Raw genomic sequence first — 16417 nt, forward strand, 5'->3', positions numbered from 1 at the left:
TCCAATCTATGAAAGAACTAAAAGTGCAGCTATATTGGTAGGTTGGAGGACCTAAACTCCATTCTCTGTGTCTCCCTCTCTCTCTCTCTATATATATAGAATTTATATTCTACATATAGAATTCTATATATAGGAGATAAATTCTCTCTATATATAAAATTTGTCATTTCTCTCTATATAAATTTCTATATATATAAAATTTGTCATTTTAACCAACTTTAAGTGTATGATTTAACGGCATTAATTACAGTTACACTGGGTGCCTGGGGGGCTCAGTTGGTTAAGCGACTGCCTTCTGCTCAGGTCATGATCCTGGAGTCCCGGGATCGAGTCCTGCGTCGGGCTCCTTGCTCAGCGGGGAGTCTGCTTCTCCCTCTGACCCTCTCCCTTCTCATGCTCTCTCTCACTATCTCTCTCTCAAATAAATAAATAAAATCTTTAAAAAAAATTACAGTTACACTATTGTGCAATCATCACCGCTATTTCTAAAATGTCTTCATCACCCCAAAAGAAACTCTATCCATTGAGTAATAGCTCCCGTTCTTCCTTCCCCTCAGCCCCTGGTAACCTCTAATCTAATTTCTGTCTCTGTTAATTTGCCTATTCTTGGCATTTCACGTAAGTGGAATCACATAATATCTACCCTTTTGTGTCTGGCTTTGTAGTTTAATATTTTCAAGGTTCACCCATGTTGAAGCATGTATCAGAACTCCACTTCTTTTTATGGCTGAATAATATTCGTTTATCCATTTGTTTGTTGATTGACACGGGGTATTTCTCTGGTGAACTTTTTAAAAAAACAAAATGATTCTTTTATTTATTTATTTATTTTTTAAAGATTTTATCCATTCATCTGACAGAGAGAGACACAGCAAGAGAGGGAACACAAGCAGGGGGAGTGGGAGAGGGCGAAGCAGGCTTCCTGCTGAGCCAGGAGCCCGACACGGGGCTTGATCCGACACCCTAGGATCATGACCTGAGCCGAAGGCAGATGCTTAACAACGGAGCCACCCAGGCGCCCCTCTTCTTATCTTCTTGATTTAAGTAATTATATGTTTGGATAAAGATTGGATATTTTTAAAATGTAAGGGGGGTGAAAACCAAGTATGTCTTTTATAATTAAGATTGAACAGATTTTATAAACATTACCTCTGGTTAGTTTAAAATTATATTAAATGAGATAATTCTTTTATTTTTTTCTTAAGAAGAAAATTGCCTTTATTTTTCTTGGGCAACAAGATAATTCTTTTAAAGCACCTTGTACAATACTTGGAATATAGTAAGCATTCAAAATATTAGTTTTTTAAATATTTTCAGGAAACGAATGGTTTTCAAGATGGAGCACAGTCTCAGGCCTATTTTTAGCAGTTTTTTTTTTTTAAGATTTATTTGAGAGAGTTGGCGGGGGAGGGGCAGCGGGAGAGAGAAAGAATCTCAAGCAGACTTCTTGCTGAGTGCAGAGCCCGACATAGGGCTTGATCTGACAACTCTGAGATCATGACCTGAGCCACATTCAAGAGTTGGGTGCTTAACTGACTGAGCTACCCAGGTGCCCCAGCACAGTTTTATTTCACATTCTTACACTGGAATTCAGTCCTCTGAGAGTCAGTCAAACACCATCTATTTAACATATACTATGTGTCAGGCATTGTTCTGGGCAAAACGTATCTACTCAGTTCAGCCCACCCATCACCCTACCAGTAAAAAACCCTGAGGCGTAGAGAGGGTTAAATGATTAGTCCATGGTCCTTCTAACCACTAAATAGCAAAGTTGGATGCTTTTTCTCCCATCTGTCTTCAACTACCAGAATTTGATCAATGCATGTGGCCTTGATCAGACAATCTATTCCCCAGGGGGCTCCATTCGCCCATTCTCCTCTGTTGTCCATGGTGGTATCAAATATGTCCACATATCTGACACTTCCTTCAAAAGGCAGGACCTAAATTCTCCTCACTTGTGTAAAGGTTGGACTTTGTGACTCATTTTTAAGGAAGCACAAAAAGGTAGAAGTGACACGGTAGCACTTTGGAGGTGGAGTTATTAAGGCACACGGTAACCTCCTCTTGCTCTGTGTCTCTCCAGACGACTTGCTCCGCTGGAGGTTGCCTGCCATGTGTGAGGCTATTCAAGCAGCCTGTGGGGAAGCCCACAGGGCGAGGAACACAGGCCTCCAACCAAGAGCCTTGTGACTGAGTCATCTTAGAAGGGGATCCATTGGCCCCGGACAAGCCTTCAGATGACTGCAGCCCAGGCCAGCTGCTTGACTATAATCTCATGAGAGGCCCTGAGCCAGGACCACCCAGCTAAACCACTCCTAGAGCCCTGACCCCCCTATAGTGTGGGAAGTAATAAATGTTTATTGTTTTATGCTGCTAAATTGGGCAGTAATTTGTTATACAGCAACAGAGAACAAACACACTCTCTTATTCTCACTTTATATTCACTCCTACCCTCTCCTGACCTCCCTTCAATAACTTATTTTATAGTTTGCACTCTTGGGGCAAATGACTGGCGTGTTTTTTTCAGTTCTGATATTTTTGCTACGTTTATTTATTTAACAGTTTTATTGAGATGTAATTTACATACCATAAAATGGGCCAACACGTTAAAAAATTGTGGCAAAACCACATAAAAGTTATCATCTTAACCATTTTAAAGTATACAATTCAGAGGCATGTTGTGCCAACACCACCACTGTCCAGTTTCAGAACTTTTTCACCACTCAAATGGAAACTCCCCATTGACACATTTTAAAGGATAAAGTAACTTTCTGTTCCCCAGATCTGGAACAATCATGTAGTAACAAAGAAAGACCATTAAATCAATAAAACTATTCTTTAAAGGTGAGTGAATTTGGAGAGAAACAACATTAATATGAATCTGTTCACATCCTTATAACAGAATAAAGAAACCTAATGAGATACATTCTATTATGGATAAAATAAAATATCAAATAAAAGTTTTACGACAAGTAGTTTTTACAACTCCCTTTAAATCCACCGAGTGCAGAACATCCATGTTGTACTTGGCCACCAACAGACTAGAACTGGGGCGGCCCTGGGAGCACAGCAGGGAGGGTAAACAGGTGTCATGTAGTGATGGCCTCTAGTCTTCTGGTATTAATAGACACTGTGGTTAGAAGGATCCAGAGGAACATCTGGGCTCAGTTAGTTCATAGTATCTGCCACAGGTGTGGGGGTGGTAGGTGATGGCATTTTGACCGTTTGCCAACCCAGGAGCGGGGTAGAGGTTGATAATAGGTGTCTTTAGTTCTAGCACCATTTCCTTCCAATCATCTTATTTTAATACAATACATATTAGAGGTGACCAGAAAATATTGTTACTGAATTGAAGGATGGCTACACCAGGACCCATAGCACATTGTTGGCTGGTTTTAGTTTCTAGTGTCCTACAAAGAAGAGAGTGGAGGATTATTGCCAAAAGAGTATCTTTGGCAGGCGTGTTTCCCCTTTTCTCTCCTGGAGAGGACATTATGGCTTCACTACGGAGTGTCTGTGACCATCCAGATATGCAAATTCTGTTCCTACCCCAGGAGGGCAGCTTGAGAACAGAAACGCAACAGTTGGAGGATGTGTTTAGCTCACTGCACTTGCATGGTGTGCGACTTTCTCTTTTGTTCAATTGTCCATTCATTCATTTAAAAAAAAAAAAAAGTACTGACTACCTTCTTTGTAACAGGCACTGATCCAGGCATTGGTGACGAGCAGTGAACAAAACAGTGGAGCTCATGGGAAAAAGAGTATAGTTTCTGCAAACAGCAAAACTGAGTCTGAGTGTGACATTCTTGAGAGCTAATCTGGACAGATCCACATTAGTAGGACATCAGTGGGACTGCGAAAGGGCTGGCAGGTCAAACTGTGCATCCTCTTTCCCCCACCCCAGAACCTCAACACAAGCAGTAGAAGTGAAAGTAAGGGAAACGTGGGTGTGCTCTCCTTTGCTTTACTGAGGCCCAATATCTCAGATGCTGGCCATTTCCTTTCAAACTGCCCACTTCCATCATCCCAAGACAAAATTATTGTTTCCTGGGGTTTCTCCTAATTGCTAGGGAATAGCATGCAACTCATAATACATTATGAGACAAAGCCATGATCATGAAAATAAACTCTGCAACTTAGAAAAGTCTTCACCAAACAGATGACACAGACTTGTTAATGACACTCGGCCACTTCTTGTCCACCATGAGCATGCCTGCAGAGCCAGACTCGACCACCTTCTCTGGGCAGGGCTCTTAGCTTCAGTGTTAGCGGCAGAAGGAAGATAGGGCACAGCAGTCTTCCAAAAACCAGTGGTGCTCAGAGTGGAGAGGCGAAGCAGCCTTCCCAGGCACAGGATGCCTGAGTCAAAAGGAGGTTAGGAAAAGAACCACAGGGGAGAGGGGGTAGCAGGAAGTCTAGGCAAAATGAGCAGTGGCTGGAAAAAAAAAAAAAACTGGGGATAAAAACACATTTCTTTATTGTAATAACCAAAACCAAGAAGCAGGCATATTGCCATGCTGACCGTAACTATGAAATGGGCCTTACGCTCCACGATGAGATGAGTGACAGGGTGAGTAAGTGAGGGGTGAACCAAGGGGGGTTATTCACATGGAATGCCTGAACATGATAGCTCACAGACAGGGAGATCCCCTGGCCAACAGAACCATTAAAAGCTGTCTGCTCCCTACATTTGTTACAAGAAACATGAGGCACTCCAATAAAACCCAGCTATTGGCAGAGGGAGATCTAACATCTGACTTGCGAGGCAAAAAGAGCCAGCTGTACAGCCTCCAGGACTCAGTGAGAACCTCCTATTCCAAGTCAAGTCCCTAGCTGTCCCATGGCTCAGGAACAAGAGATTGAACTCAGCCACCCTCTCCCCTAGACACACACCCTGGCCAACAACAGGAGTGTTCCAGGTTTTATCAGCTTCTTAAATGCACTGGGGGTTGCAACGAGACACCTCAGCGTGGTTGAGGAACAAGAGAAGGGCCAGGGGAACCCAGGCTGGGAGAGCAAATGAGACAAGAGGTACAGGAGTAAAGGCCTGCAGTCCAACTTGTACCAGAAAGGTGGTCTGGCTCCCCAGGGCTGCAGAAGTCCTACATCCATGGGCCCCAGGCCCCAGTGCCCTTGGGGTCACAGCGCGGGTCCTGCGCCGGGAAGTGCACAGGCACCGAGTGTTTGTGGTAGAACTGCAGGCGGGAAAGGAGCTGCCTGACAATATGGGGATGGTCTCTTGACAGGTCATGTCTTTCTTCTGGGTCCTGGTCAATATCAAAGAGCCAGAGGGTCTTGGTCGGTGGGTCCGATGAGGGTATCACAGAAACATTGTTTTGAGACGGTGGAGGAAACCAGCAACCACAGCCTGGCAAAGAAATGCAAGAGTTTACTGGGGGAGAAGCATCATAGGCAGGTTCGCACTTCAAGGAAGGAGACTGGGGGAGAAGGCTGAGTGGGGACGTGGGCAGGAACACATGACAAACATGCGGCCCTTGATGCTGTACCAACATGTATCTCAGTCTCTGACTTCTGGTGCTTTAACCAGACATGGTTCAGGGCTTCACAACCAGGGGCTTCCAGGAAAGTGCGTGCGTGCGGGTGGGGGCGGGGGAATTTTCAGTTGTCACAGTGACTTAGGGGAGCTGCTACTGGCATACCGTGCTCATGGGCCAGGGAAGCTAAGACATCTTGCAATACACGGCGCACCACCAGACAAAGAATTATCTGGCCACAAATGCCAAGAATGTCATCATTATAAACACTGCTAATGGCATCACAGTCTTAGCCATCACAACCCACATTTTAAAAGTATGTAAAAGACGTCACTTTTAGAGAATGTGCTCAGGGGAAGCAACCACCTCCTTCGGCTCTGCAATTGGTTGAGGATGTAGCTTTCAGAGATTTTCCTTGCTGGCTAGATGAGCTGTGCGCGACAGCCACACATCTCTGAAATCCTTATTTTCCACGACACATTACAGTGACATTGCTTCCTTTCACCCCCCACCTACAGTTAATGCTCAGTCTTCTTTTGTCAGGACAGGAGATCAAACCATTCCTCATTCAGCAGCCCCAGAGGTATGTTCTGCAAAAGGCAGTCGTCACTTTGGTAAAATTTTCCTCGCTGTTCTGGGGGGAAATGCTCAGCATTCTACCTGGGTAGCCAGTGAGAAGTTTCCAATTCCTGTGTCTAATTGCAGCATGGAGAGATGTGTTGAAGGCGAAATGTTCCGGATGAGAAGAATCATCCTTTGCTGGAGCCAGGCTCTTCCCAGGACCTGGGAAGAAACAGTGTGGAAGCATTTAGGTCACTGTTATTGAAATGTGTCATTATAAATCAACACTTAATATCCTCCTTGTAGAATGGTAGCTTTTATTCAACTCTGGAGTGTAAATGTGTATCCCACCACAGAAATGAATCTTCTATTAAATATAAACAGAAAGCTATAGTTCCATTAAACATCAGTCATAAACCACCACAAATATAAAGGGAATCCCAATGAGATTAGAACACTAATTCATCCTTAAAATCACTATGTTCTGCCAATGTACAGCTGGCCCTATGTAAAACAGAGTTCCGTTATAGCAGGGTAGGTTGTTTTCTGTGTGTGCCTCTTCTCTTTCTGCTGTTAAATGATCAGATTAGATGAATATATTTTCTATATATACTTATCCCTATGTAGATAATGAAATAGATTATAACATGTACATTTTAATGGAGTCTCTCTCAAGCTATGAGAGTTCAGTCATGCCATGATTAATAGTACTATATTTATTTGTTTAACCACACTGATGAAATCTAAAACTAACTGAGCAACGCTCAGTTAACTATTCAAACAGGATAATTATGGGTGTAAGAATGAATTGGTATACAAATTCTTGGATTACCTTAATTTATCATCTTGGGGTCTTATACTAATTGACTATTAGGTTTTTGAGGGGAGCAGTTAATAGTACCTACTCCCCCACCTTCTTGAATTTGGAACCAATTGAAAGGTGGAGACCAGACAGTTGGAGTTAAAAATAATTGCCTTTGTTACTGATAAAGTTGACTGAAGAGAAGATAGCTTCAGATCTGTGGCAGAGAGGCCTTTCTACTAACTGACCCTTGACTTAGAAAGACTAAATCACTCATCGCTGATCTTGCGGGACACCCACTGGACTCCCTCGGAACTGAGAGCAGACCTGAGTGCTTACATATATCCTGGGGGCAGGCTGGCCCTAAAATTAGACAGACAAAAGGTCTGAAATGAGCATGCTCAGTTCCTTCTTTTGGATAACTCCCTCTGTGGCCTGCTTGTGAAGAGTGAATAAGGTGCAGCAAGCAAGACCTGAGTTCTACTCTAGTTAAACACCCTGGTTGGAGGGGGTGCCTGGATGGCTCATTTGGTCAAGTGTCTGCCTTCAGCTCAGGTCATGATCCCAGGGTCTTGGAATTGAGCCCCTTGTTGGGCTCCCTGCTCAGTGGGGAGTCTGCTTCTCCCTCGCCCTCTGCCCTTCACCCCGCTGTGCTCTCTCTCTAATAAATAAATAAAATCTTAAAAAAAAAAAAAAAGACCTGGTCTATCTGTGAGGACAAGATATGGAGGTCCCCAACTCAGTCATACCTGTGCATGTTTAAAAGCCTCGATTTTGGGCCTAACTCTAAAATATCTAGTCTGTTTTCAGTCCACATTTACCTGTCAACTTTTCAAACATGGTCACAGCAAATCACCTTGGGTGTATTTCCAAAGGCTCCCAGACCACCCACCCAAGGGCTAATAGCTGTGTGTGTGTGTGCTATGTCAGGAACAATCCGCTGTCCACCATGGCGGCTAGCCCATTTGTCCACCATCCTGTCATAAAGACTCTGACCCTCCTCCCTGCCAAACCGGCCTCCTGTGCTGCTGCCCAGGGCTTCCTGCGGGAAGCACTGTTTGTGGGGGCAAAGGCAGGGTCCTGTTCTTCTGGTCAGTCTTGTGGAAATGACCCTGGAGGGACATACTGGAGACGGAGCCAATAAACATCAGTGGTTTTAGACCTTCAGTCTTCACAATCATGTACCAACAAATCCTTAGCACCAAACAGCAGATCTTTTTGACTTCTTGTTTCTCTGCCTGCTTGTGGATATTTTGGCTCCAATACAAACGGATGCTTGCCGAGATCGAGGTGCAGAGGATGTCTATCGTAGGAAATGCGTTCTTAATACACAGACTGTGGTGGGACTGTGAGCCCTCATGATTTACTCCTCACAAGCTCGCACAAAGGACACATTGTGATACCAGAGAATGTTAAATCAAACAAGTATGCTTTGCATACATAAACAAAGAGAGGAAATTTAGATGTCTCGGCTAAACTTATATTTATATACATTTTTTTCTTAAAACAAACAGGAACATAAAATATCTAAACAATAAATAAGTCTAAGACTAAATGACAGAAGGTGCTATTATGTCAGCTCTATTTTTTTCTTATTGAGAAATTAAACAAAGAGAAAATTACAAGGAATAATCTGACTAACATCTTGCAAGTCAACACCTAGAATGTTAACATTTTGTCATGTTTGCTTAAAAAAAAAAAAAAAGGAAACAGAACAATGAAAACAAAGGGACAGTTTCCATGTGACAATTTGTCCCCATCCTCAATCTCGGTCTCCTCCCCAGCCCCCTCCTCCCCCGCCCCGAGGCCGCTGCTATCACGGTTTCGGTGCCCAGTGTATCCTGCAGCCATTTAAAAATTGAGTGACATATGCATGCATCAAAGAATAATATCCAGACCTGTTTTATACTTTAAAAATGTCCATATATATGTTAAACATATTCTGCAACTTGCTTTTTTCATCCATTACAGTATTTTTAGAGCTCTGTGATTATGTTTGCGTATATATATATATATTCCTTTTAACTGTTTTTTCACTATATAAAAAAAATCACATTTTATTTATCCATTTTTCTGTTAGGCATTTTGGTTACTTCAATTATTCTTTTTTTCCCTCTATTATAAACTCTCCTGAAATGAGCACTGTTGCCCATGTCTCCTTGTGCACACGAGCAAGAAATTCTCTAGGATTTGTGTCTGGAAGCAAAACTGTCTGGTTGCAAGGTGCACACCTTTCCAACTTTACAACACATGTTAATTGGCCCTCCTACCAGTAACATCTCCCTTTCTCCATACCCTATACCTGATACTTTCAGACTTAAAATTGTTGCCTATCTAAACATTTTAGACAGAATCTTCACTTTTTAAAATCATTCAGTCAGCAAGAATTACCTTTCTTTTTCCGTATCAGTCCAAGGGTTGCTTTACAAAACATTTTTAAATAACACCCATAGAGAAAAGTGCACAGAAGATGCTGATGAAGACTGGACCCTCCTGTAGACACAGCCCACTCAAGAGAGAGGACATTCCTAGGACTTCAGAAGCCCATGTGGGCAGCCTTCAGTCACCTCCCCTCTCTCAAAGGTAGCTGCTATCCAACAGTAGAGTTCTTTCTGCCTGCTTTTGAACTTCATGTAAACGGAAACCATACACCTTGTTCTTTTTTATTTCTGGCTCCAAGTGATCTCATACTGTTTGTGAGATTCACCCTTGGTGTTGAGGTTCAGCCTGTTCCCAGCACTTCATTCATTTCCATTGCTGGATGTTACTCCCTTGCATGAAGGTTCCACAGCCTCTTGCATTTAGACTCAGAACCCACAGGGAATTGACTGCTGTGTGTGAAGTGAGGTAGGACTTGAGATTCATTTTTCAAAGATGGCTATCATCTGACCAAGACTATTGAAAAGACTGTTATTTTCTACTCATCTTCAGGGACACCTTTGTCAAACATCTTATTTCCATTTATGGTGAATCTGTCTCTGAAGCAGCATGGTCCAATAGAACTTTCTTTAGTGACGGAAATGTTCTCTACCTGTGGTGTCCATTGCAGCAACCACTCGCCACACGTGGCTACTGGGCATGTGAAATGCAGCTAGTGCAACTGAGGAAATTAATTTAAACGTAAACTGCCAATGTGACTAGTGACTACTGCAATGGACAGCCTTCTATCCCACTGGTCTATTTGTCTATCCTTATGCTAATACCACACTATTTTAATTACTGTAGATTTATCATATGTTCTTCTACCTGCTAGTATAAGTCCCCAATTTGTTGTTCTTCCAGACTGATTTCATCATTATTGGCCTTTTGCATTTTCAATATAAATTTTAGGAGTAGCTTGTTAAATTTCACAAACTAGCTGCTGGGATATTGATTATGATGATATTGACTCCAGGGAGCAAGTTGGGGGTATTGCTGTCTTAAAATATTGAGACTTACAACTCATGAGTGTGGTGGATCCCTGTATCTTCTCTTGAAAATAGTTTATGATTTTCTGTGGAGAGGTCTTATATGTCTTTTCTTAGGTTTACTCCTAGTTGGTTAATGTGTTCTAATACTATTATAAACAACATTTAAAAGTTTATTTCATACTCTGGATGTTGCATATACAAATACAATTGGCTTTTTTAGATATTGACCTTGTTCCCAGTGACTTTGCAAAATTCATTTGTTAATTCTAATCCTTTGTTTATATAGAGTCCTTGGATTATCTATGCATCCTATCATGACACCTGCAAACAATGACATTGGCTTCTCCCCATCTTATATCTTTTAGTTTTCTTCTTACCTTATGACGCTGGACAAAGTCTCTAGTATAAATTTGAATAAAAGTAGTGATAGTGAGAATTTCTATCTCATTCCTGATTTCAGGGGAAAAGTTTTTAATATTTTACTGTTAAGTATGATGTCAATATAAAATTTTTGTAGCTATGCTTTATCAGATTAAAGAAGATCCTTTCTACTCCCAATTCACTAAGTTTTTTTTTTAATCATAAGTGGATGTTAAATTTTACCATGTTTTCTCTGCGTCTGAAAATATCACATAATTATTCTTTTATCTTTTAACACAATGAATTATATTTATTGATTCTTAAATGCTAAACCAACCTTGCATTTATGGAATAAACCCCTTTTCATCATGAAGCTTGTCATTTTTATATATTGCTGGATTCACATTTTGTTTGGGATTGATTATATTTCCTGGATTCACATTTATTTTAGAGTTTTTGCACTTACGCTTAAGAGAGAAATTGCTCTATTAATTTTTTTCTTGAAATATTGTCATGTTTTTGAGTCAAGGTTATATTGGTCCTATAAAAGGAACTGGAAGTGTTCCCTGAAGAGTTTGTGTAAGATGGATGTTACTTCCTAAATATTTGCAAGAGTTCATTTGTCAAACAATGGGGGCCTAGAATTTTCTTTGTGGGCAGGTTATTTATTAATTTAATTTCTTTAACAGATATAAAACTCTTCAGATCCTCTATTTCTCTTTTTCTTAGTTCAGTAAAGTGTATTGGGAATTTGTTTAGTTCATACAAATTTTTATCTCTGTATTATCTTTTTAATGTCTGTGGCATCTGTAGTAATATCTTTCCATTCCTGATACTGGCAGTGTGTCTTTTCCACTTTTTTTCCCATGATAAATTTTGTTAAAGGTTAATTGATTTTATTAGTCTTTTCAAACCAACATTTTACCTAGTAGTCCCTCTCTGTAGTATGTTTGTTTTCTATTTCATAAATTTGCCTCTTCTTTTTATTATTTCCTTCCCTCTGTTTCCTTTTGGCTTAATTTGCTCTTCTTTTTTTAAGGGGGGGTGGCGGAGAGAAGGAGCAAGGAGAGAGAATCTTGAGCAGTCTCCACACCAGCGCAGAACCCAGCTTGGGGCTCGATCTCATGACCCTGAGACCATGACCTGAGCTGAAATCAAGAGTCAGATGCTTAACTGACTGAGCCACCCAGGCACCCCTTAATTTGCTCTTCTATTTATAGCTTCCTAAGTAATTAATTTTCAGTACTTTTTCATTTCTGATATATACATTTAATACTATAAATTTTCATCCAAGCACCAATTTATTTTTATCATGTAAGCTTTAAATATGCATCTTTGTTATTCAGATCAAAATATTTTCAAATTTTCATTATAATTTCCTTTCTGACTCATGGATTGTTGAAAAGTGTATCTCTTAATGTCCAAACATTTGAGAATTTCCTGTTATCCTTTTGTTACTAATTCCAGTTTAATTCCATTACGATTAGAAAATAGCTCCATGGATTTTTAAAAAATAAACTTTTAACTTTAGGATCATGTTAGATGTACAGTATATGATTTAAATCCTTTGAAATATGTTTCCACTTGCTTTATGGCCCAGTACGTGGTCAACTGTATAATGTTCCATTCTCACTTAAAAAAGCAAAACAAAACATGTATTCTCAAGTTGTTAGGTGCAGTGATCCATATATATCATAGTTTGTTAACTATGCTGTTCAAATGTTTTACATCTGTACTGACTTTTTGGTTTGTTCGCTTGTTCTAATAGTTACTGAGAGAATTATGTAGAAAATTTCTTACTGCGACTGAGAATTTCTTTCTCCTCCAAGCTTTGTTATTTTTTGAGACTATATTATTAAGTGCTTACCCATTTGGAAGCATTATAATTTTCTGGCTGATTCCTCTTTTTATAATTTTGAGAAGCCTCTCTTTATTTCCAACAACGCTTTCCCCCTTTAGTCTACTTTGATGTACAGATTATTAGCTATCATCACCGTTGTTAGTGTTTGCATATTTTCTTTTTCCATCCATCTCATATGTAATACAAAATAGTATAAAACAGGGTGAAAGGCAAGATAGTGACTTCCAAAGATGTCCATGTCCTAACTTCCCAGGAACCTGTGCTATGTTGCCTTACAGAGGCAAAAGAAACTTTGCACATATGTCTAAGGGTAAGGACCTGAAATGTGGAGGTTATCTCCTATTATTGGAGTGGGCCCAGTCTAACCATGAGTCCATAAAAGCAGGGACTCTTTCCTGACTTGGTCAGAGGGAGATGGGTCTGAGAGGCAGTGTTGCTGACTTTGCAGTTGGAGGAGGGGCCATGAGCTAAGGAATGTGAGCGGCCCCAGAGCCTGGAAAAGGCAAAGGAAATGGATTCTGTACTAGACCCTCTGGAAGGAAATATAGCACTTCTGAAACCTTGACCTTGGCCCTGTGAGACCCATATCGCACTTTTGACCAACAAAACTGTCAGGCAATACGTCTGTGTTCTTTTAAGCCGCAAAGTTTGTGATAATTTGTTACTGTTGCAATAGAAAACCATACGCAAGGGAGCTGTGTATTTGCAATCACACAAATTAATTAGGAAGATATTACATATCAAGTGGTTGAATAAACAACATCAGGAAGAAGATCATTAAGGTCAGACAGAAAATATTACAAAAGATCACAGGAGGAAGAAGTCGATACAGGCTGAGGCACACAGGAAGATAGATGAAGAAAGCGGGACTTTAGGCAGGACCTGAAGGATGCACGTTTTTGGTATCCAGCACTCCACCCCTCTTCCAGCATAACACAATGTACGGTACGGCCTGGGTCTGATTTAGCCCTATAACCCCAAGGCCTCACCCAGTGCCCAGGCACATCAATGACGAGCACTGCTGAAACAGCAGATGACTGCAAACTGGCCCAACAGAAGGTGGAGAAGGTACTCTGAGCCCGAAGAATGAGAGAAGCAGTCTCAGTGACGGAGAGCCTCTAATGGACAGGGAGGCAAGTGCTGCTGGAGGCTTAGGCCCGGTGGCTGGTACGCGTGTGAAACAGCCTCGGGGAGCGTGACAAGCCAGCCTGAGGAACTGTCCCTTTTCTTCTCATCAACAGGGAGGCACAAGAGGAATTTAAGTATTTTTTAATATTAAACTTCTTTTTCTAAGACCTTCATTAAGATATAATTCACATATGACACAATTTACCCCTTTAGAGGGTAAACTTCAATGGTGCTTAGCATACTCCGAGAGTCATGCAAGCTGCTGGACGGAGGAGAAAAGGACACTGGATTTGCTAACCTCTGGGCAGAAATGAGGGGTTCAAAGAGAAGCACAGCATAAAAAAATCTTTCTCCTTTCCTTTGGAGCTGATAGCCACCTCTGAGATAGAGCTTTCTGGCCAGACAGACATACTCAGTTTAAGATGGACCAGTCATGTGTACTGATGTTGGATATAAAAAAGGAGATGAGCAAAACATTTTCGGGCAAATGAAGGAAATCACTATCTTACATAATATGTAGTAAACTTCTAGAGCTCCTTATCTGAGCACCCTCTGGAAACCTGAAGGAGTTCGAGCTTCTAGAATGAGGTGGGTCCATGGTTTCCAGTGGAGAATGTGTTCTCCAGAGCCAGAAGGGGTTCCAGAAGCACCTTAGGAGTTGTCTTTAGATGGGATAGTGATTTATGGGGCAGGGTCCAGTTCCCTGTCTTCATTTCACTCAGTGTTGGTTAACTCTTAAGGAAGAATTTGTAGTGTTTGCTAAATATATTATACTTCTCTACATTTTTGTTTGAAGAAAGGGTCTGCAGCTAAACAACAATTGGAAAGATACTAATTAGTGGTGGGTGATGGACTCATCAAATGGGAAAGGGACTGAGGGGTGCCAGGAGATACTTCTGATCTTCTGGTGTTCATGAAAGGCAGCCTTGTTTCTTGACTGTACAATGAATGCATCCTCATCACTCTTTGGGAACTACTGTCCAATACAGCCTAGGACTCTACTTTATAAAATACGTTATATTTCTATGTAATTTATATGTTTCTTGTACGTAAGTTGGAAACACAAAAACGTATGAACAGGAAAATTTAAACTATCTCTAAATGTATTAGCTGCTGTTAACATTTTGGTGTATACCCCTTGAGGCTTTTAACGGTACAAGGCTTAAATAAAATAAACATCTTAGCTGACTTGCAAATAAGAGGAAAGTTCGTAGAAAACCAAGTTTTCATGGCTAGAGAAAATAAGGCAGGGAAGGGAGGAGTCCCAGGCATCAGTGCACGGGTGAAGGGGATGGTCTGGGTCTCTTCTTCTCTGGGATGTTGTTCAAGTATGCGTTGGGTGTGGCTGGAGAATGTGGCTTGGGAAGAGTTAATGTTGTGAGTCTGCAGGAAAGTACAGCAAGGGATGATAATCAGGACGAGGAGAGGGCCTGCGATTGCAGGGAGGCCCCTGCCCACCCATCTCCTAGAAGGCCACAGCACACAGCAGGACACAGCAGGCCCTTCTGGAGCAGGATTGCTTGGGTTCAAATCTCAGCTCCATTATTCAATGGCTGTGTGAGCTTAGGGGTTAGGTGATCTCCCTAGACCTACATTCCCTCATCTGCAAAATGAGGATAATATCATCTATTTCACAGGACTTGTGTGGCCTAAATGTGCGGATACACTGAAAATGCTCATTAGCACTACATCCGGCAGATAGTAAGTGCACAATAAATGGTTTTGATACGAGTTATGCAATCTCGGGCAACTTTCCTAACTCCCCATGCCTCAGTTTACTATATAAAGGTAATACAGTAATAGCAGGTGAGAGAAGGCATATCCAGTGCTTAGCACAGTATCTGGTATGTTGTATTACCATTGTCAACATTAAAGGTTATAATGCTAATACTTAAAAGCACTCACTACATGCTTACAAAATGCTGTGTTAAGTGTTCTATGTATATTAACTCATTTAATCCTTGCAAGAGCTCTGTGAAATAGGTAATAATGGCTAGTAATGATGGTCACTGAATGGTAGCTATTACCAATATAAGATAGGTTTTTTTCTTTTATATCCTCTTTTACTGAAGACCTTATAAAGAGGAGAAAAGTAGGCAGAAGTCATTATTATACCAGAAAAAAAAAAAAAGACACCCTAAGCTAAAATCCTAACCAAACAAACCACGCCTCCAGTCTGGGTCTGGAGAGGACCTATATTTGCTCCCTTACACATATGTTCTGGAGTTTGAACAGGGTTAGGGTGAGAAAGCATTAATAGTGAAGCTTTAATTTGCTACTTTAGGCTTTAGTCCCTTTTCTGCCCTGCTGCATGGGCTGTCCTTCATTTCTACTGAGCCCTTTCTGTTTTTGATCATGTTTATAATTTACAAAGACCAGGCTAAAAGTTTATTCTACCTCTAGTGACCCATTTTATTCTCTTGCTGCTGGGAGGCCATCTTTGGACTTTTACGGCATATGCACTTGTACTTTGCACAAAACGTACTCACTTGGGCTAAGTGGGGAAAACCCCAGCTTTCCCAGATATTTGGTGATCAAGGTATTTTTAAATATGGAATCCTGCCAGGTTGTCTTTTTTAATGAACAGGCAAATGTGTTAGTTTATTACATGAGCCAAATGTGCCTCATAATTAAAACACCAAAGTTTTGTTTACGCTCAACATTTGACTGGCTGGCCAATTTCTTCATGGCTCAATCCAAGAAAAGTTCAAAGGAGCCCCAAATCAAAGGGCAGTTCAAGTCACCGAGGTCCTTACTGTGTCACCTGGTCTGAGCCCCACTGCCCACAGCCCGAGCATCC

At 41.1% G+C, this 16417-nt stretch overlaps 1 protein-coding gene across 2 annotated transcripts in view; it reads right to left on the reverse strand.

The window, feature by feature from the left end:
* Positions 1-925: 925 nt before the first annotated feature.
* The window catches only part of ARSB (arylsulfatase B), a 167053-nt gene continuing 151561 nt past the window's right edge, over positions 926-16417 (reverse strand). Inside the window, exons 8-9 of one of the 2 annotated variants that reach the window (XM_027606027.2) lie at positions 6156-6278; positions 926-5368 (exon numbers count right to left, since the gene is read on the reverse strand). In XM_027606027.2, the coding sequence (XP_027461828.1) occupies positions 5103-5368; positions 6156-6278 (389 nt within the window). In that variant the 3' untranslated portion in view covers positions 926-5102. The remainder of the gene's footprint in view (positions 5369-6155; positions 6279-16417) is intronic. The other variant, XM_027606028.2, reaches the window with a different exon arrangement.

This window comes from Zalophus californianus, chromosome 5 (genome assembly GCF_009762305.2).
Source record: "Zalophus californianus isolate mZalCal1 chromosome 5, mZalCal1.pri.v2, whole genome shotgun sequence".
Taxonomy (NCBI): Eukaryota; Metazoa; Chordata; class Mammalia; order Carnivora; family Otariidae; genus Zalophus; species Zalophus californianus.